The sequence below is a fragment of the Mytilus galloprovincialis genome, chromosome 5, assembly GCF_965363235.1.
Source record: "Mytilus galloprovincialis chromosome 5, xbMytGall1.hap1.1, whole genome shotgun sequence".
NCBI classification, from domain to species: domain Eukaryota; kingdom Metazoa; phylum Mollusca; class Bivalvia; order Mytilida; family Mytilidae; genus Mytilus; species Mytilus galloprovincialis.
Genome location: NC_134842.1, coordinates 32293417 through 32316857, shown reverse-complemented (window position 1 = coordinate 32316857; position 23441 = coordinate 32293417). Strand labels below are relative to the sequence as shown.

Sequence of the window (23441 nt, the reverse complement as noted above, 5' to 3'; positions counted from 1 at the left end):
GAACGCTCTGCCTTATTGTAAAAAGTGCCACTCTAAATTTGTGAACATTTGCTTCAAATTGATCCACTTTGAATCTAGTCGTGAATATGCATGACATATTTGCCACTGGACACAAAGGAGCAATAAATTAATCAGCTTCATTAAGTGATTTATAATAATTTGTCCTCAGTTGATTATAGTCTCAAACAGTTTTCCAATTTTTATATATTTCATTTTTATTTACATTTGAATTTTTATGCGTAAATCTTAGCATTTCTTCCATCATTTTTCTCTTTGCATTTAATCTTTTTTTTTGATATTAAAAAAACGTTGTCGTAGTACACATCAGGGGTTACATTGTATAATTTCCAGCAAAACTAACAGGGGAGGGACTACATCAGAAAAACAATCTTCATTGAGTGGCAATAACTCATATATTGAAGCATACAATGACGGCTCCCTCGTCTAGGTGACAACATTTGCTGTTTGAAGTTTATTTATATCTCAGACTGGTATAATAGTTGTCATAAAAGGGGGGAAATGATAAAAAAGGTTGACAATAATTTATAAAAAAGATTCAACTTATTTTGAGCGTTTCATTTTTTTTAATATTGTCTTGCTAATCGGTTTTGTTATATATTTTTTTCATCTACTATTGTTCTAGCAAAAGTCACAAAAATGTTGTTAAAATCAGCCATGCGACTTATAATTATTTAAAAAGATTAAGCTGACTTTTCTTGTTGTTTACACATTCCAATCATTCAACTCGTGTGTAAATCATCTTTTCCTCTAATGTTTTTTTAAGGTTAAGATAGCTTGGAATTCTCACTGCACCAGGCATCTGATATGTAAACTACACGGAAACATGGATGATCGACTTCAGGGTAGATTTTATGAATCAAATTAAAAACTCTTGCACCTATTTTAAGACCTACCTATTATATTTAAAATTTATGTGTTATATTTATTAACAGGCATGAAAAATTTGCTACTGGACTTAAAGCAAACAACAATCAATCAATTTGATTAATATCTCTGTTACAGTACTAGTACTTGGCACACAAAGACAAGATCTTGTAAAATGTTATAATTTACAATTTTCATTTAAATTTTCATGTTGTTTTCTTTTTTTTTTGGGGGGGGGGGGAGGGGGTCTCTTCAGTTTATCACATAACTGACTGCTTATTCAAAAGTTTTAGATATTTTTTTACTATTAATCTTATCTAATGTTTAAATACGATTTATAACATATGATTTTTTTTAAGGATAAAACTAAGAAAGATAAAAGTTTTTTTCAGGTGTTTTTGCTTCATTTAGACACGAAAAGGGAATAACGGACGACTAAATTAAAGTGTTTGTTTTCATATAATATATTGAACTTGCGATTATATCTCACCCAACACGTTTTGATCGGGACAGTGAAACCTAGTTCAATACGGTTTTATTCATTGAAGTTTGCATGCATAGTTCTTATTAAAAAAAAAAAAACACAAATAAAGCAAGATCTATTAATTGATTGGACTGAATAGACAACACTAATTATTTTGCATTCGCATGTATTTTAATGTAGAAAAATTATCAATTCAGAAACAAAAGGAACATTTGCCGGATGAATATTGTGAAGGACCTTATGCATCTAGGACTGTCCGATTAAAAGTTCTTAAACAAGCTGTTTAAAAAGCTAATTGTTGGAAGAGTTTACTTACTGATTTCTAAGGTCTGATCTTTACGATTCTATTTCATGATTACTGACAGATCAAAAACATCAAGTATATATAGCATGAAGTTGTTGGGCATAATATTCATTGGTCAGTTATAAATGAGGTCTGTACGGGGGTTTTGATTGCTAATTTATTAAATAAGAAATCGTTATTTTGAAAAGTTGGCTAAAAAATATAAATTTACCCCCTAATTTTGTAAAACTATCATTTGGTGTTATTTAGATGCTAATTTTTTTTTATCATAAATAAATAATGTCATTAAATTGGTCCGTTTTCATTTCAATTTGGTAACTGTTAATTGTATATACCAGTCTGAGTACTGTTTGACTATCATTTAATTTAAACATATTTAGACTCGTCCAGTTCAGGGGAATTAGGTTTCTGCAAGTGCTTTTTATGTACTTTTCATATATTTTTGACGGTTTGTAAGTCAGTAAAAGTTCAATGATTAAGTTAATATTTACATTAAAAGACCTCCTCACAAAAAGGGCTGTTCAAATCCCCTCGCCCTTCGGGCTCTGGGATCTGAACACCCCTTTTTGTTCGGAGGCCTTTTAATATCAATATTAACTTATCATTGAACTTTTACTATTACTTACAGTTCCATCCGAGGCAGGAACTTGTCGACTGCTTTTTTCAAAACGTTTATCCGATGTCTTTTTAGGAGATTACAAAACGATTTTTGCACCAAACTCGGTAAAGTTTTTGAGACCCGAATTTCCGGAACCTTTGTTTTATAATATCAGGAAATTCAGGTCAGTCAAATTTTACCGAGTTTGGTTCAAAAATATATTTTATACTCCCAAAATGAAGCATCTTTGGGATAAATCAGCTAAACGATTCAATAAAGCAGTAAATTCTCTCTGAAAGTCCAACTGAAAATATGAGTTCGGCGTTATGACGTCGATGAATGGCGTCAAAGAAAATTGATATAATAGCCTTTCAAGATGTCATAATTATTTGGACTAGCTTGTAACATATTTTTGACACAAACATACTATATATGTGCTGAATTTCATTGATTTAAAACTCTATATTATCAAGGAGTATGCATGGTTTGAACAAATTTTCGATGCAAGCCTATAAAAAGGATCTATTGTACAACACATTAAATGACGATTCACCTATGTCCTCGAAATTTACAAAAGTAGTATCTTACAGATAATACGGAATCAACATAGGTATATTTCTCTGAAATTATACAGAAACTTGTATTACTTAGGTAGCGTAGTTTGCTCTTAATGCATAGTTTGTGTGTGCTAAATCATACACGTGTAAAACCATTAGTTCCAGTTTGAATTAATAATCCGAAAATACAAAGCTGTGTAAAATGATTGAATTTTTCATCTGTTTACGCATAGTGTCTCGTTTTGGGAGGGATAAATCATTCGTTGAAAATAGAAATAGAAAATCAACGCCATTGCATTGTTGGCTCGTATCTTTACTCGTATAAAGTGGATTATGTCATGTTCATTATGAAGCTTCTTTTGAAGAATTTAAACAAAACTAGCATAATCTTCTAAAATCACGTATCGTTATCATGGTTATGTAGATAATTTTATTTCAATAAAAATTCGAAGTTGTGTGACTATGTTGAACGGGTTTATCATATCGGACTTTTAATATGGATACGATAGATATACATCATATTCCGCCCCCATCTTGACTTACGTCTAAACAGTGATGATGAGGGTCGGTTTAGAATAAAACTTTATTACAGAAGATAAGATTTCAGCTTCCTTATCATTTTACACCCTTTTTACCAGGTTAGAGCAGTCTGTTTGGCATTGTTCTGCACTGTTTTTACCAGGGATGTTAACTCAGTGAAAATTTACTAATCGATAACTCGGTGAATTTACCGAGCGATACTCGAGTACTCTCTCGGTAAAACATTTACAAAATGGAAACACAAAATTGTACCGATATTATTTATTGTGGGTATTGTCTTATAATTGTACAACCCTCAAAATAATTGTATAAGCTAGATAATATTCATATAATTTTTTTAACAAAATAAATAGCTCATTTACTTTATGTACTAATTATGTAAACTGATAGTAATTTAATCAAATAATTAATAATTATCTATAGAAAACAGTATCTTGGAACAGTTAAACAATACACATTTAATCAACAAAGGAGCGGTGATTATATTTAACTAATGCCATTAATCATTTTCTGAGGGCCGAAAAAGAGTTTAACGAATTTATTATTTTTAAAAAATATTGGTTTGTAAAAATTTTCTTGGACGTAGCAATTTCTCAAATTTGTTAGGTAATTAACAGTCCTGCTGATGAAAATATATGCTTTGACGAAACAGAAGTGGGGAAAGTGACTAAGATTAGCCAAAAGTGTAAGCCTTGGAAAATGCTCTTGTTCCTCCTTTGGAAAAAATTTAAATGACAGTTAACCACAAACATTCACATAGTTTATTATTTTTTTTTAATCATTTTGATTCATACATGTATATAATTTCCCAGTAGGCGCTCTCAATAAAAACATTTCTTGTTGAAAAACGAGAAAGCAACAACATTCTTAATAGAAACCGATTAGTCGACTATCATTGAAGCTTTCTTGTAATCGATACTCGGTACTTCTGACGATACTCGAGTACTCGTTGACATTTGTAATTTTTACTAATATTGTATATAATTGTGCCAAACATCAAACTTTTTCGTCCAGTGTATGTTTACTTGCTTTTGTTAACTATATTTGGTGTGTAGAATGCTTGAAAGGCGTACAATTAAAAAAAATACGCAAAATTGTTATTATAAGGACGTGAACATGATGAACATTCGTTCGGTATAACGTAAAATAAAAACTGCTTTTTACGTGACTTATATCCTACGTAAAACTTTTTTTCATGTCGTGCACTTCCGTTTACCTGGCTCCGCTACGCGTCGCTTAATAAACCTAAATCTCATCTGTACAATCTTTGGTATAACGTTAAATAAAAACTGAAGTTCAGGTTTTGAATTTTGATTATCTAGATATTTACGATAGGAACATTGGTATCCATACTTTTCTACATAAGAAAATACCGATACCAGTTAAGGAATATGACAGTTGTTTACATTCGTTTAATGTGTTTGACCTTTTGATTTTGTCATTTTACTACAGACTTTCCGTTTTTTTTGTTATCTAACCTTTTGTATAATGAAAAAGAAGTTTTTGGTCAAATTAACCAAATTGGATTTCATCTACATGTATAATATATACTTTTGTTCAGAACTGACCCAAATGAAAATTGTAAAATTAGCAAAAGAATGAATGATTTGCAGTATTAATAAAACATTATAGTCATTCTCTTCAAACTGAATTTTCAACATACACGTTTTCTTTAACCTACTGTTAGCAATGAAGATAATGTGATATGAAAATATTGAAGCATTAAAATTACAAGCATAATATGTGGTTCCATTTTATTTTTCTTCACGTTTCAGCAAGAATGAAATGGAGGTAGATATTTGTCCTCGTAACTTACATTTTCGTCTTAATCAAGAAGGCTGTATCACAGGAGATATGCAAATGTGTTTACCACCAATAAGAGCCGTGTGTTTAAATTCATATACTGGGTATGTAGTGTTTCTAAATTTGATTTACTCTGACTTGCAATGAATGTTGTAGAATTAAAATATATATCTGCTCATGGCGACGGCATGCAATGAGTTTATATACTACATATAAGAAGTTTACTATTTTAGTTGAACTAACACTCAGACAATTGATGGTTGATTTAAAGATTTCACAAGGTTAGCTATTGCTTTCTTTCACCTCATTTCCATGGTTTGATATTTCAATGAGGTCTAAGTTAAGTTCAATAGTCAGATTATCATAGTGTCTTAGTAATTAAGAAATAATTCATGGGGGCTTGAATATATCGTGATTTTACCACGGATTGGCCCTTTATGACAAATATTTTACCCCTGAGCGATAGCGAGGGGTAAAATATCGGCATAAAGGGACAACTCGTGGTAAAATCTAGATATATTCAAGCCCCATGAATTATTTCGATTCTGATAGGACACATACGGCAATTCTTTTGGATCGAAGCGCTCTAGGTGTAGGCAAATATTTGCCGTTCCCATAAATAAACGCACTAATAAACTAGCGTAAAAGAACGGAGCAAACTGCATTAGTGACATGCTTAAACTATTTAAAATAATGTATTTAGACAGTTTTGGATGAATTTGAATGATAATTTATTTATATGTCTTATATGATGTACAATAAAGGGCTTTTGCCACATTTTAGCATCATTTGTGTATGTTTCCTTGTGATGATTTTCGGATTCACAATCGTGTATTTTCCCGTAAAATGCTTACATTCTAACGTCATTGTTTTATGACGTCGGGTATCTCATTCATAAAAAAGCATATGACGTGGGAGTACAATCGGAACAACACTGGCAATATATTCATATTTTACCACGGGTGTGTACTCAAAGCGTTTGAAGGACGTCATGTTAGAATATGTCATATATACATGGTTCATGGATTTATTAAAATACATCTATAAGTTGTTATCAAAGGTACCAGGATTATAATTTAATACGCAAAACGCGCATTTCGTCTACACGAGACTCATCGGTGACGCTCAGATCAAAATACTAGTAGTTATTTAGCCAAACAAGAACAAGAGCATTAAGATCCAGAATTCCAAAAAGTTGGGCCACATAGGGTTAAGGTTATATATGCCTCGTATAAGAAAATCCTTTGTATTTCGAAAATTTATACTTTTGTAAACAGGAAATTTATTAAATGACCACATAATTGATATTCAAATCAACATCGAAGTTCTGACTACTGGGCTGGTGATGCTCTCGGGGAATATAAAAATATAAGAATTGATTCAATAAACCTACTGACGACTTAGCTCCTGATGATATCATCGGCTTAGTAAACAGAGCTTCAAGACTGACATGCATGATAAACAAATGTTTTTAAATTCAACGTCAATATATTTTACTTCAGAATTAAGGTTCCAAACTACTGGTTGAAACAATAATAAATTACTCTGTGCATATCATTGTATGCGGACATGTAGCTCTAAATGTATTTTTACATTTCTTGCCTTCAAATGATTAGGTTTGAATGTTCTTGTTAAAGGTGAATTACGAACGCGCTTCGGACGCACTAAGATTATTAATTTTTATTGTATATTGTAAGTAAAGGGAAAACTAATTACGTGTACACCAAGATTCATTAGAACTTGAATTTATATTCGTTTTTCATTTATAATGTTGAATGAAGTAAACCTAAAGTATGACCTTAATCTAATAAAAATTCAATTCATATACCAATCATGGTCAGTAAAGGAGGCAAGCCATTTTAATACATATGTCCTCTTTGAATATAACATATAAAGCAATAACAGCCAGAGATAGCTGATAAAAGCAAAATGGATGAACGACCGAATTGATAGCTAAAAATGTTGGTCATTAATTTTGTGCTTATTCATTTGGAATGGGTCACTTGATTTGTGAGAGTGTGTTTAGATAACTTTAAAAACACAAGTTTTAGAACAATGTTATTAATAAAATATAAATATTGTAGAAGAGTGACGTAAATTCTTTATAAAAGTAATAATGTGGCATATATCACTAGGTTTTTATCGTAAGCTGAACTAAAAAAAAGTCATGTCAAAATGTAAGTGAAACATTTAGGAATAATTTCTTACTCCTTGCTGATCAAACATCATAAACATTGTGTGTATTGTCAAGATATATTGTAACTTTTTATCTTATAAAATCGAACTGAATTTGATTTCACCATATATTACTCTTCATTTATTTGCAGCTGACATGACATTTGCAATATTTTTATACATTTTAGGTGCTTAACGTTCAATAGCATTCCAGGAAAAATTGAGAGTTGGATATGTGATGAAGGTACATCTTCAATAAATTCGTAAATGTCCTGTAATGATCAAGTCAATATTTAAGCAAATATTACAAATAATAAATCTAAATTGTATTGAAAACAGTAATAGAGCAGACATTAGCTTTAACGTTCTAAAATGCATAAAATTAAAATAAAAATGCCGACGATTTTCCATGTCGTGCACTTCCGTTTACCTGGCTCCGCTACGCGTCGCTTAATAAACCTAAATCTCATCTGTACAATCTTTGGTATAACGTAAAATAAAAACTGAAGTTCAGGTTTTGAATTTTGATTATCTAGATATTTGCGATAGGAACATTTGTATCCATACTTTTCTACATAAGAAAATACCGATACCAGTTAAGGAATATGACAGTTGTTTACATTCGTTTAATGTGTTTGACCTTTTGATTTTGTCATTTTACTACAGACTTTCCGTTTTTTTTGTTATCTAACCTTTTGTATAATGAAAAAGAAGTTTTTGGTCAAATTAACCAAATTGGATTTCATCTACATTTATAATATATACTTTTGTTTAGAACTGACCCAAATGAAAATTGTAAAATCAGCAAAAGAATGAATGATTTGCAGTATTAATAAAACATTATAGTCATTCTCTTCAAACTGAATTTTCAACATACACATTTTCTGTAACCTACTGTTAGCAATAAAAATAATATGATACGCCTAATTAATGAATAAAATGTAATAATTTGCCTATTTTACTTTTGAATGGAATGAACTGCTTTTTACATAACTTATATCCTACGTAAAACTTTTTTTCATGTCGTGCACTTCCGTTTACCTGGCTCCGCTACGCGTCGCTTAAAAAACCTAAATCTCATCTGTACAATCGTTGTTCTACGTAGGAAAAGTGTAGATTAGATACAATTGTACTTAAAATTTCCACTCTAACAATTAACTTAATCAAATATGCGGTAAAAAACAGGCAACAATAAGTTTTAAAGTCACACATGAAATACCTGACTAATCAAATCTTCAACACATTTCTAGAGTAAGGGTGATCAATTGCCACTGCTGTTTGACGTTTCATTTACACGAATAGCATACACCATTAGTCAGCACTTTTGTACTTACATCACATATTATTGAAATGGTCAATTTATCAAAAATGTACTTCTTAAAGATGTTGATAGTTATCAAAGGTACCAGGATTATAATTTAATACGCCAGACGCGCGTTTCGTCTACATAAGACTCATCAGTGACGCTCAGATCAAAACAGTTAAAAAGCCAAACAAATACAAAGTTGAAGAGCATTGAGGACCCAAAATTCTCAAAAGTTGTGCAAAATACGGCTAAGGTAATCTACTCCTGGGCGTAAGAAAATCCTTAGTTTTTCGAAAAATTCAAAGTTTGGTAAACAGAAAATTTATAAAAATGACCATACAATTGATATTCATGTCAACACCGAAGTGCTGACTACTGGGCTGGTGATACCCTCGGGGACGAAACGTCCACCAGCAGTGGCATCGACCCAGTGGTGTAAATAGTTATCAAAGGTACCAGGATTATAATTTAATACACCAGACGCGCGTTTCGTCTACATAAGACTCATCAGTGACGCTCAGATCAAAACAGTTAAAAAGCCAAACAAATACAAAGTTGAAGAGCATTGAGGACCCAAAATTCCCAAAAGTTGTGCCAAATACGGCTAAGGTAATCTACTCCTGGGCGTAAGAAAATCCTTAGTTTTTCGAAAAATTCAAAGTTTGGTAAACAGAAAATTTATAAAAATGACCATATAATTGATATTCATGTCAACACCGAAGTGCTGACTACTGGGCTGGTGATACCCTTGAATTATTCAAAACACAATGGGATTTCTAACCAAAAAATGAAGATCACCTAGGACGTATTTGAATAATATTTGGTTGTTAATTCTCTTCAAATTTTTATTTGATTTGACGTTCAAACTTTTGAGTGAGTGACATTAATAAGACTTATGTGACAAAACGTATGTCTTACGAGGAAATATTAACATAATATCTTTGATGAGGTTATACTTCTTTCAGGAAACTTTTATATTCCTACTCTGTGCGAACTATACAGAGATGAAGATGGAATTACTGTACATGTGAAACAACAAAGTTTTTCATGTTTTGAGAGTTACTACCGCAAGAATACAACAAATTTATAACTGGACATTCTATGGTTTTTAATTGGAAGAATGGGGAAGGGCTTACAGAGAAATTCAACTTGTTTTCGAAGATTCAAGATGTTATGTACAAGGTTTGCTACATATATACATTGTAAAATTAATTACTTTAAGAAATATTGCGATATGTTTTATCTGACGACTTCTCACATGACTAATATAGATTTACTTTTGTTTGAATAAACAAAAATGTGGATTACCAATTGACCGTTATCCAACAACTACAGAAAACAGAAATAAAGAAACAGCAAGAAGTTTTGAACAAATGTCAAATATATGTAGAAATTGCATTGTCCTTTAAGCTATAACTGAAGACAAACATCACAAGAGTCGAGATTTAGTTTTTGTAAAATGTTCCTGTCAGTAATACATAGATCTGCAATATGAATAGAGTTTCTATTAATGATTATTTCCAATTAATAAGAAGTTCAAGATAAGTTTATAGTAGTTTATTGGCAAATACATGTAAACCTGCATGCATTTTCACCAAAAAGTGCATTTTGTCTTCCATCTTTTGACATAAACCTATAGCTGTGAACGTAAATGCATCAATTTTGAACTATACAGATCCATAAATAAAATCCATTCAGCACAGTGTTTGTGGAACGACTTACGTTTTGATTTTTCACCCTTTCTGTGCATTTAAAGCAATCTGAATTTAAAATTGAATGTAATAGAATGATCTTTTAAATTAAAAATTCAAGTGTTTTTTCAAGTCTTATTTGTTTGCAGAACAGCTTCGTATTTTACAGTATAAATACTCATGCAATGGTTACCATATATCATCAAAAGCAATTTTTTATGTTATATCTTGTGTGCACTATTATTGGTCTGTTTGTTTTTTTCTTTTAAGCCATGGCGTTGTCAGGTTATTTTCAATCTATGAGTTTGACTGTCCCTAAACTTTCGCCTCTTTTACACTAAATTACAATTGTTAATCACTCAAACTGACCTAGGAGAAGTTAAAAAGCAATACATTACAATGATTATAGTCTAATTTGCATTTCGACAAAGATCTTGAATCTGATTGGTCTATTAGGTGTTTTTCTCCTTGGTCAACACTGCAATCGACCTTGTTGTCGAAACTCTATTTGAAGCCTACCGATTTCAATGAGACGTATCACTTTATGATACATATGCAAGATCTTGAATTAAGAAATTTGAAGTTGAACTAAAAATTACAAGTATTTGGTATGAAATTAAAAGGATTGAACGCATCTTTTCTAGAAATAACTGCTATGATAACTTGTTCCATTGGTCGATATGAATTACCGTGATGTTTCGGTGAAATAAAAACCGATAATTTCATATGTTAAATAAACTCATGTATTCCACTCCACTGCAGTCATACAACACTAGTTGTTGTCAATCGTCGTCGATGACGTTGCACCAAAACAAATTATGCACGCATCAAAAAGATATACTTCCTTACATTTTCTACTATAATTCCGCCAATGTCATAAAATAATAATAAATCAAAGAATTCAAATATCGAAAAATATTTAACGTGTGACTGAACAACACTGATAATCAAGTCATGCAATACGCGCATTCGGGAATTAAAATATTGTTGTGTCTCTCGTTGAATATTTTTATATATTTGTGTTCTACGATTTTTTATTCATTAATTAGCCGCTTGTATATGATTAAAAAAACAAATTCCAAACAGGTCATTTATTCAGTTTGTGAAATATTTAACATCCCTAGTGTACTCATTTATTACCGTTTAGGAGGAAAAACGTGTGTTTAGTTCTCTTACGTAATTATAACAATAAGAAATTCTGTTTTACAAAGGAAGTATAGAACGAATAAATTGCTGACGCTAGCTGGTTTTTTTTCTGAAAACTTCATAACAGAAAACTGAAAGCTTTTATTTTTAAACTTTTCTTTTGAAATTAAGTATTTATCTATTTTTTTTAATTTTCAGGAAACAAAAATAGAAATTTTGCAGAAAGTTTTTCCAGACAAAGATAATCCACAACAGTATAAACAAGATGCTCTAAAATACCTTGATTTTGCCTATAAACATGGCCGATCTCTTACGATCAATGTATGTTAATGTATACTTAATAAATCTCCGTAGATACACGATTAAAAGAACTCTACATATACGCCTAGACAGAATTCGATTTGACTAACATTTAAATTTTAGCCATGGAATCTGAATTTTCAAGACCCAAAAGCATAAGAATAATAAAACGTCTTCACAGAAAGCAAAACGCTCATTTCTCTATTCAGCGTCTCATTTTGGCGACGTTATATTTTAAGTGAAGATCATCGAATATGCGGAATTGGAAGTATTCTTTTTTGTTTTTTACCCAGTTCCAGGTTGTCTATATCATTTCTCTAAGATCAAGTTCAATCAGAGTTTTGCTCCATATATAACGGATTATCATGTCTAATTGAGCAAAAAAAAAATGCTTTTACTATATGCTTAGAGAATTTGAGAAGAGCATAAATGATACAAAGGAGCACTTACAAAATGAATCAAGTCATGTCACATGTGTTAGCATTTGCAATGGAACTTTTTAAGCTTGTTTAAAAATTCAAAAATAAAATTTAAGGTAACTGATTTTCTATTTCTATTTCACCTAGCCTATTAACAATGTGACCTTCTGTAAGTACTTGGCGTCTATAATTGGTGTCTATCGCGCTGAGCTCATTCATAGACGAACTATTTTCAAAAATGTTGTTTGCTTTGAAACATCAGGTTTAATTTGAAACAAACTTTGGCTGAACGATGGCGACTCCAAGAATATCTTATAACCATTATATATTTCTGCACACAAAACAACTTGGAAGACATTTTATAAAATGAACATAACTAATATTGAAAGTTTAATAATAGACTCCTCACAGAATCTCTAACTTTTTTTGGCTTTTTGTTAGAGAAAAAAAGATATCATATGTCTGAAAAAAAGAAACTACAAAATACAACACCGAACAAGAATATATGGCTTAAATGGCGGACTAAATTTAAAGCCGTGTGACAACAGTGATTTTACCCGATGATTAAATATTCCTTTTAAACAATACTTGTTTTACAGGAGTGTTCCGCCTGTTACATTTGAATAAAAAAATAAAAAAATAAAATATAAGATAATATAAAATCGTTTACACATTTTCAGGAGTGTATGCAACATGTCGCAATTCTCAGAGGTGAAAGCACTCAGGAATATGATCAAATGACATCGGGTTTCAAACCAAAACATCAAATATGTATACATAGCGGACCGGTTATTTATGGAAAATGTCTACTTTTTCTTATTCAGTATGGGACGGATCGTAATGACACAATAAGAGTGGTAGGTGTTATTTTCTATTCTTACAATCCATTAGATAAATCACTAGTCTTTAAAATGCTTTTTATTTCTTTGTATTTGATACTTCCATTATTTTTTTTATTTTTAAATGGCAAGCAGTGTTAGCTGTTTTTTCGATTGATAGTTGGATCTCTTTTGACATTCGGATTTTCCCCCATAGTTAGGAAGACTTGAAAAAAATGATTTTTGAGCCCAGGAATAAATTGTCTAAGCGATATTTGGCAAGACCATTCGGAATGTTGTTCCTTAATGCTAAGTAACTTCGTACTTATTTGGCCTTTATAACTTTTTTTAAAATTTATTTTAATGAATCTTTTGTAGACGGAAAGTGCGTCTAGCGTACAAGATTTTACTCTGGTTTTTATGATGAGTTTATCACTACCTAATTGATATTGTTTTTCTTTATGACTTATACTGCACCTAGCTGTGGTTTTTTTCTCAAAAATATAGTAACATAGCTATACATTTGTATTTTGTATAATGTCAATTTCATCATGGTACACTTTCTCCACAATAATGGGTCAATTAAGGGATACAAATAAGTTTTACATTTGTGTTACGATTTAAAAAGCTATCAATGTAATAATTTAAGTTGCAGTATAAAAACAATATTAGGTCAATGTCATAAAAATATAAACTTTTTGTACTCGGCGCAAAACTGGAGAAGGGCTCAGTAGAGCCTTGCCCTTCCTTAATTTCTCAGCCTCATACACAAAATTTTATATTGACCTAATATTGTATATGTTCCTGTAAATATACCTCTACTGGAATAAATACATGTTTTATTCGTGAATTCTTGCAGATTATAAGATGTGTTGACAGACAAAGCTTTAAAAGTCCAATTATACATAAACTACATCTAGGAAGATATATCATCGAGGGATCACACAAAACTCTTGGAACAAAATTAGCTTGGTGTGCAGAATCTGGGTAATATAAAAATGGAAGATAAAAGTTGATACAAATGTTTTAAAGAGGTATTTTAAAGTTGTTAACGTTCTTGTCTTGGTAAGAGATTTTTAAAAAATAATATGACAAACAAAACCTCAACTTCCGCAAAACATAAATTCTCGTGGTAAGCATTACTTTCAACTTTTTTTCTTCTAAAATAGTATTGAACCTTTTATAAAGCTTTGGTTTGAGAAGATATGTTTTCAAATAAATAAACGTATATCCATATCTTTTCTGGTAATGAGCTGCAAATTAACAAAGTAGAACTAAACAAACAAAATCATAACTATACATAAAAATGTTAAAAAATGGACTACGATCTTCAGTATAATTTCATATAGCTTAAGCTGTCGTTTGATATGACGTGTTCTCCGTCTGTAAACATTTCCTATTTTTTTTTAAGACAGTTAAAAAAAAAGTCAAACCCTTTCACTAATTTTTCCTTACATGGAAGCCTTCGCATATATTCTTATATCTACAGAACTCCAAAACAAATCAAACGAGAAAACAAACGGCCTGATATATGTTCCTAAATATTATATGCAGCAACAAACGACAACCACTAAGTCAAAGGCTTCTGAATTGGAACAGGCCCATATAGAAAGTGTCTGGATAAACTACTTTTTGGTGTCAAACTCCCCCTTCCCCCTGTGATGTAACAGTACAAAATACAGAACAAACTGTAAACATCAGCTAAAATTGGCTTTTCTCATCAAATCGATACAAAACAGAAACAACACCTAAAAAAACACATACCTGACGGGGTAGGGTATTTATACATCCCCACAACAACAAAAAAGGCAGAAAGTACAAATTTGAGAGTACTCGCAGTTACAAACACAGCTAGTTCAAAGCCAATTCTAACTAATAAAATAAATGTCAATATTCAAACATCGAATGGATTTAATGAAAGACGTCATTAACAGTCAGAGATAAACACGATCTGACGCAATGCCAAGATACAGGTACATACCGATAGTAGAGCCATTAATGTGCATACGGATATAAGAATAATACATAGTTTGATTTTCTTTACTGATAACATTATTAATATTCGTAATTAAGAAAATGATATTCAAAGATTAAAAAAAAAAAGCAAAACAGTGTTACTGCGAGTACTCTCAGAGTTATGTCTTTTTGTTGATGGATGTACAAGTACCCGGCCACGTTCACTCTGTGTTTTTGTTGGATGTTTGGTGACGAACCTAATTTACTTGAGGTCTTATTCCTATTACAGACAGTCAGGTCAAATAATTTTGTTTAACCAGTATGGGGAGATTCATGAACAAATTCCCTATAGAAGCATTATAGCAAAGAAACAATCTGGGAAGGAAGACAGTTTTTGTATCATGGGAGAAAACTTTGTTTATATCGACAAGAATGACAGGTAAATTTGTTGGTTACAAATCATGTAATTTAGCTATACAGCTGAAATATGTATATTGTTTTTAAATTTAAAACTTTTACTTGTACTTTGTCTGTTAATATATCTTTAAAATGTGTGTCCATTCTCTTCGTCGTTATGTGTTTTCTGTAAGTTTAACGTAACCGATGTTGATCTCTGATTTGGACTCCGATTAAACTTAACTGTTCATGTGGAATATATGTTGAGGATAACTAATTTGATTGGATCGCGAATCGATAGCAGATAAACGATGTCAATCAAAGTGATTCTTATTTATAATCTATATTAATAAAACAATGCTGGTATACATGGATATTTAATGTCAACAAATTCCAAGCTACAGATGTCAGAGTTGATGCTATCCATTAATAATTCTAATGCAACAACGTTATTAACGTTCATTTTGATTGGATAACTTCACTAATTTTCATGGCATCAATTGATAATTGATGATATGGAACGTACGCGCAAGCACAGACGGTATATGACAGATTATCACTACATGTTTTAACGTTGTTTTCTGTCAGTTTCATTAGAATGGAGATACCAATATTGTATTTTAAGCTCCACGGCATCAATTGGTGATTTGATAGTCGCAAATACCTGTTACTGTCTCTGCTAACGCGTTGCCAGTAAACTAAATTTGCGACCATCAAAACTACCAATTGATGCCGTTGGAGCTTCAAATACAATACTGTTATCTCCTAAATGTGTTTTCCCAAAAAACTGAAACTTTATGTTGTACTCCGAATGTTGTACTGACTGCCAAAAAAGATGACTGAGGAATACAATTATGGTCACTTTGGTCTTCTTCTGACCGCTAGTTAAACCCATGCCAAAGTGGGGCGACCGTTTGTTTGTGCAGGTTCTACAAGTACATGTACGCAGTCACATCCAGTCATTCATTATGGGGTCAATAACTTAGATGTCCCATGTAGTGACAGTACCACGATCTTTGCACGTTATGATCCATAACAGCAACAATTTAAAGGGTTCGAAGGAGGCTTGTTGCATGATCGCAGGGACAAAAAAAGAATACAATTGTTGAATATTTTGAATGGATTGCACTCAAACTCACATCATTGCAGCAAGATATGTTACGATTTTGAAGAAACAAGCAGATAATTTTAGTAACAAATCACACAAACAGACGAAAACATGACTTGTTATACATATCATAATTGTAAAACACTTAAAAATCAACAATTACATTAAATAAAAGGTAACAGTAGTTTATCGCTGTTCGAAATTCATAAATCGATAAGAAAAAAAAAAAAAAAAACAACACTAAAATGTAACACACACAGAAACGAACTATAATATAACAATGACCATTAACCTGACTTGGTAACACTATAACTAATACCGCATTAGATTTGCTATTCCACAACTAGTGTATCTCTGGTTGTTCCCGAGGTTGCAATATTTTAAAATCCAGAAACCACAAACATGTTTATTTCTCAATTTTTTAATTCAATTTGTTAATAATCAAATGATGTTTTAAGAATGTGTACATAAACTTTGCAAACTTTTTTGGGTGTTGATCTTATCATTCAAGTAAGTATTATTTTCATTTTGAAGTTAAATTTGTCGTGTGTTTTCACTTTGTATCACAGACAGGAACATCACAACAGAATAATTGCAAATTTTTCTTATGTTTAACAGGTCTTTTATTTTTTATCAATGCTGATATTTGCATTTTTTTGCAGAATGTGTATAAGACAGGAACATGAGAACACAATCGTTGACAATTTAACTAATGTGAAAGAAATCTTTGTTGTTAATGCTGATATTTGTATCGTCCAAGATTCTATAGGAGTCTGTGCATTGAACATAAGGAAAACCACATGTTTGAAACTGAATTTAAAGATAAAAGAAAGCATTGAAAGGTACAAAATAGTTTAGGTAGAAGAAATGACAAAATTCAAGTTCAATAGCCTTGTAATCTACTGAAATCATTGAGATTATTATATAATTAATATAGCTTAAAATGTCTCACTTCATTCCAGAACAACAACCTCAGTGTTAAAGCGGTATGGGTCTCGATTCGTTAATGGTGGCATGATTTATGACGGGTTCAAATCAAACGCTATGTATATTTAGTAGTTCGACCTCTCTGCTTTCCACCCGGCGTAAATGATGAGGGCTAGTCCGCTCGGAGTCCGAATTAATGTTTGGATCCGGACGTTTCCCTGTTGAATCATTATTATTCTGGTATACCAATAAAATATAATTTTTTAAAAGGATTCAATACAATTTGTGGAAATCAATTATTAAATCAATAATAACGAAAATAAAGGTTATTCCAAATCAAAAAATATTGGTGCATACAGTAGAAAATGCAATATCAATTTTTGTTTTGTCCTTTCAAACAAAATAATTAAAATTAAAAAAACTTTATAAAATTGAAAACAATTACCATATGAATTTCGAACAGCGGTATACTACTGCCTTTATTTACCACCATCCATATTATATTACAGTCACGTGAATACATGTTTACTTTTTATGTATTGATTTTATAAAAGTTTGATATATGGGTTACTAGTAACACCTATCATGTAAGTTCTACCCCAATCACAACTGTAGATCTTTTCATATCAGTGAAGTTAATATTTAAGATTGTCTAGATTTTTAAATATATGTAGCTGTCATATTATTATTGTTTATAGGGATATTTTAGAAAGAGATGAATATATTATTCATTTGGCACACAACATTAATATTCACCTATTGGAGACAAAGATAACGAAAACTGATGAAAGCATTATTTATAGAATTGTACTGCATGCCGAAACCTTACTTTTGGTCATTGAGATATCAGAACAACAAAGTAATCAGTAAGTCAATACAACATAACAATAACTTTATGATGAGAAATTTTCGCAAGCTTTACTTTTTTTTTGTGTATATATTTCATCAATGTATATGAAAAGGTATATTGGCAGGTACAAGTATTTCTTTGAACACACCATGTTTTCTCCTGATGGAACATCTTTTATTCCTAATAATAGTTGATTTATACTTTCAAGTAGAATTTTTAGTCAGGGTTGGGTTAAGTGCAAAGGTATTCTTATTACTGAATATTGAAAGACCCATTTTTATTTTTTGGTTTGCTCTCGAATATGCAGGATCCGTTTCATAGTGATGCTGGACCACGGTCTTCATTTGGCTACGACTGTGTACTGTCCCATTTTTTCAATACTAATAAACGTCGACACTCTGATTTGATATTCTATATCTTTCCACAGCAATGTCCAAACCGGAGTGTTTAACATGCACATTAAAAGGTGTTTGGAATACGTCAAATTCAATTCCTTAATCTCGATTACTTTTGTTAATAACATACATTGTTGGACGGTTATCAAAACACGAAGAACTTTGTAAAAAGCTTACGAAAAGAATGTAAAAGAGAATTTTTTAAGTACTAGTATATAATTTCGTTAGACGGTTTAAATAAATTTCTTAATTTAATTCCAAGAAAAATAACTGCTTCTGGACTCCCCTCACTACAATTCTTTCAAATTCTCAAAAAGAAATTTTCCAATTTGATTAAATGGTCCTTTAACATTTTCATACATGAAAATAGATTTATTTCAAGCTTAAAATATAAACCACACGTGATGATTTCAAATTCCCGAACGTCAACTTTTCATTTCTCAGCAAAAACATACCCTCTTTTCCGCTATATGACGTTTACATATCAAACGTCGTGCGTTACGCTCATGTATGTTATCACTAGACATACTTTATCAACAGGGTATCCTCCTTACACAAAAAGGCCCCATCAGAGTTATTTAAATCGAGTCTGAAATCGACACTATCAAAATTTGCCGACAACCTTCACAATTTGGCAGACCGATACAATGTGTCGGTGTCTCAAGTAACTAGTGCCATTTTTTCTCGGTTTAGTGATCTTCAGATACTAGTTACTGTGGCTAATTGTTTTCGTGGATTGCTAAAACTTGCATATTCTTGGATATTTGAATTCGTGGTTTTGCCAATCTCTGTATTCAAAGGCTATTGAAATATGTTATTCGTTAAACATTTGAATTCTTGGTTCACCTGTACCCACAAAACCCACAAAAATTGGTATCCAACGAATAATAATGAACCTACAGTAAGTCGTTTGATCTGTAATTTTACCGATTGTGTCCCATTTCCGATTGTTTCAATTTGACTTTATGTGTGTGAATTCTCATTATGGGTGATGTATCGATAGCAGGAGACGCTTAAGGAAAATGGTAAATATGATATTTAAACTTAATGGGATGATTGAAAGATGACGGAAGGTACTTAAGAGGAAATTCAAAACTCAGATATTACCAGTTTAATGCTGCATTTATAATTTGTAAATGTTTAGAGAATGTTTCTGAAACTGACAATAACAACCTCATGCCAACGAAAACTATAACAAACACTAGTCCTAAAATAACTACACATCTCTATTAAAACAGTAAATTATTTATTAATTATTCAGGAACTTTCTCTAAACATTTACAAATTTAAATGCAGTATTAAACTCGTTATATCTGAGTTTCAGTATACATGGTTAAATGCTTTTTTTTTTATTTCTATCGGCTTTTAGATTTTATGAAGCTTCTATAACTACAGCAATACATCTGCCTGGTTATCCAACAGATTTCTGTTTTGTCAGCAGAAATGGTGAGTTTTTATTGACGTTGAAACAAATGCATTTCGAATACATTTAAGGTAGCACAATACAAAGATTTTATAACTCCAACTCCCAAGTTTTAAAATGCTGTAACTTTCTTAATAATGCTTGAACATTTATAAAAGTGGTAGTTTTGGATAGCTAACAGTTTACTCTTTTAAATAAATGCAATGTTAGTATTATGCAACAATTATGTAACCAATTATAATGTTAATTGTGTCTAAAATATTTTTCACCAAATTTCCACTTTTAAATGAAATTAGCTTCTGCATAGGTATCCCTAGAGGGTTGAATTTATTATATGTTGTTCCTATGGCCATTATCTACAAAAAGGTGTCTCAGATTTCAGATAGAATGTATAGAACAAATTGTACACCTAATTAAACATTATCTTCTTTTATGTGGTTAGGATGTTTACACTAATTAGAGATTTATGAGAGAATAGAATACAATAGAGACAATCTGAGACACCCTTTTGAAGCCCATGATGAGTTGATTAAGATTTCGTTAAAATTTTCTGTATAGTTAAAGAGATAATAGAGCTAAATTCATTCAAGTGAACCTACCCAGATTTTGCCACTAATTACATAATAATTGATTACATAATGATTGCATTATAAAAATATTGCATTCATTTAAAAGATTAATCTTTTATCTGTCTATATATACCTCTTTTGTTATTTTCTATGCATTCAAAAGAAAATTACAACATTTCAAAGGTTAGTGATTGGAAGTAAAAAAATCTTTGTATTGTGCTACCTTAAGCGGAGGTAATGTAAAGGATACTGTTGTCTCTGTTTTTGTTTGTTATTTTCGAAGTTCAAATTCAGTTCGCATGTAAAAAAAATTCTCTAGTATGTCGTATATCTGTTTCTACAACCTTTCAATATTTATGAATATCATTTGAGGAAACAAACCATCTCTATTTATGACGCAAATCTTGTTTTGTTTTAAATAAGTGTTGAACATGACAAAAATAAAAAAATATCTTAAAGCTTTTTTTTCCTAGAATATATAATATGATTTATGAAATCAATAACGTTTTAGACTATCAATAAAGTTTATCATTGTTATTTTTTTTAACATATCGATAAGGGTGACTGGAGATTTGAAAGAAACCGAGGCACTCTTGGTCTTCTTCCGACCGGATGTAAAATCCTTTGCTGTACAGTATATAGCCTAGCTCTCAGAATGTCGACAATAAATCCGATGTTTCTTATAGAGAGACAAGGCTACGACCTCTAAATGTTAAGCCCATTTGCAACAACGGTTCGAGATGTTTTTCATGTTAACTGCAAGCCTTAGATAATTTACTGTACTCATCCCTATTACTCTCATTTTCCAGTGGCAATTTAAATTAATTTATATTCTATTATTGTACATATCTTTTGTTTGTATTATTAATTTGTTCTTGTAAACAACTACAGTTCACCATATCACCAATCTAAAAAAAAAATATATATATAAAAACCATACTGTATAATAAGTTAAAAGAGGTACCGGATTTCAATAAGAAAGAGGTACGAAAGATACCAGAGGGATAACCAAACTTATAGATTGAAACCAAACTGAGAACGCCATGGATAAAAATTGAAAAAAAAACCAGACAATTAATAGTACAGAAAACAAAACATAAAAAACTAAGGACTAAACAACACGAAGACTTACCAAAACCTGGGGGAGATCTCAGATGCTCTGGAAGGGTAATCAGGTCCTGCTCCACATGTGACACTATAAAACTATAAAAAGGCAACACCAACAGTCTGAACTTTTAAATCCTGGCTTCAAGCAGTCACACGAGGAATTTTGCAAGGTAATTATACAACAAACGGAGATAGTGTATAAACACCAATAATACAACTACTTATTTTAATTGAAATAACATGGCTGAAAGCAACTATACGTCACCTTACGGCCTTCAACCATTCTATGTTAAGTCCTGACATGGACCACGTAAATAAAAGCATGACAGATACCAACCGAAGACAACCATTTATGTACGGACTCCTGATTGGGGACAGGAATATACATGTCATAAACTGGGTTTAACATTTGTGTGATTCTACATCACCACCATTAATCGTTACTTTTGTGTACTTAAAACCATTTCTATTAAGACTGGTTATTCTTGTAAGTGTATATTTATTTAGAAATAATTAACAAAAAATACATTTTATATCGAGTCAACTGTGTATATTTCATTTTGAAAACATGTCAATATTCCGACTACCAAGGCATTTACATGTAGATTGTGATTTAGATTAGAGTGTAGCCAAAAAAAAATATGTTTTAATGTTTCCGTCTTATGATTCAAATAAATCAGGACTCTCTTAGTTTAATTATTATTGTTTAAAAATAACACCAATCAAAGTGTGTTTCACATGTTTTTTGTAAAACTAAGCTGTTCTACCTCAGGAATAAATTACCTTAGCTGTATTTGGCAAAAATTTTAGGAATTTTTGGTCCTCAATGCTCTTCAACTTCGTACTCTATTTGGCTTTTAAAAACAATTTTGATTCGAGCGTCACTGATGAGTCTTTTGTAGACGAAACGCGCGTCTGGCGTAAATATAAAATATTAATCCTGGTATATATGATGAGTTGATTATTCATTACACCGTAGAGACTTTGGTGCCTGAATGCTGTACGTGTGTCACTTGCCAATTAACACTGATGGTGTGAACTCGAACCCCACACGTAGCAGACGTGCTCGACTCCGAAACTAATTGGCTATGATTGTCAGTTTTCCTGTCGGAGGTCGGTTGTTATAATCGCGCACTCCGGCTTACTCCACCAATGCAACAAATGGAAGTATTTAACGACCTTGACTGGCTATACAGCCCTCGCAAGGTCGGTACACCAATACAACTGACCGCCGAACGCGTTAAATATCCTATCGTAATGACAGTGGCGTTAAACACCAATTAATAAAATGACTAACACCTTCTTGATTGCATTTGAAATGTAATTATGTCACTTTATATATCGCAATGACTTGTTGTTTTTACTTTTCAGCTGGCTTTTTAGTTTCTTGGAGACACGAAACAGAAATAGTTCATAAGTATTCAAGACAGCATTTGTTTCATTTTTCCACTGAAGGTCAGCTATTAGGGACAATTCCATTTCTTGGGGATAGTCCGTTCTCATTTTTCCCAGTTTTTCTTGATGGAGATCCTAACATTCAGGAAAAGTATCCGGGCTATGGAACACCAGGGTGGTATGTTTACATGCGGGATGGACACGGAGGAATATTGTGTATAAAATTACTGGATTTTCATTAACGGCTTTGTAACAATTCTAGTTTGCATTAAACAAAAAAGAAAAGGAA

General features: G+C 31.5%; 2 protein-coding genes across 2 annotated transcripts in view; both read left to right on the top strand.

Annotated features, from left to right (window-relative positions):
- The window catches only part of LOC143075624 (uncharacterized), a 26181-nt gene extending 16346 nt beyond the window's left edge, over positions 1 to 9835 (top strand). Inside the window, exons 10-12 of the mRNA XM_076251112.1 lie at positions 5144 to 5275; positions 7535 to 7590; positions 9618 to 9835. Coding sequence (XP_076107227.1) covers positions 5144 to 5275; positions 7535 to 7590; positions 9618 to 9742 — 313 coding nt within the window. The 3' untranslated portion in view covers positions 9743 to 9835. The remainder of the gene's footprint in view (positions 1 to 5143; positions 5276 to 7534; positions 7591 to 9617) is intronic.
- LOC143075625 (uncharacterized) lies at positions 9801 to 23441 on the top strand. The gene is made up of 9 exons (XM_076251113.1): positions 9801 to 9834; positions 11688 to 11810; positions 12889 to 13065; positions 13886 to 14013; positions 15272 to 15421; positions 17149 to 17328; positions 18112 to 18279; positions 20028 to 20104; positions 23129 to 23441. The coding sequence occupies exons 1-9, from the start codon at positions 9826 to 9828 to the stop codon at positions 23392 to 23394; spliced, it is 1278 nt and encodes a 425-aa protein (XP_076107228.1). The 5' UTR covers positions 9801 to 9825; the 3' UTR covers positions 23395 to 23441.

What these genes read in the sequence shown, in the direction of transcription:
- LOC143075625 (XM_076251113.1), top strand. An exon ending in GCTTGGTGTGCAGAATCTGG is followed by an intron (nt 14,014 to 15,271) that starts GTAATATAAAAA and finishes TTCCTATTACAG; the next exon opens with ACAGTCAGGTCAAATAATTT. An exon ending in TCAGAACAACAAAGTAATCA is followed by an intron (nt 18,280 to 20,027) that starts GTAAGTCAATAC and finishes ATCGGCTTTTAG; the next exon opens with ATTTTATGAAGCTTCTATAA.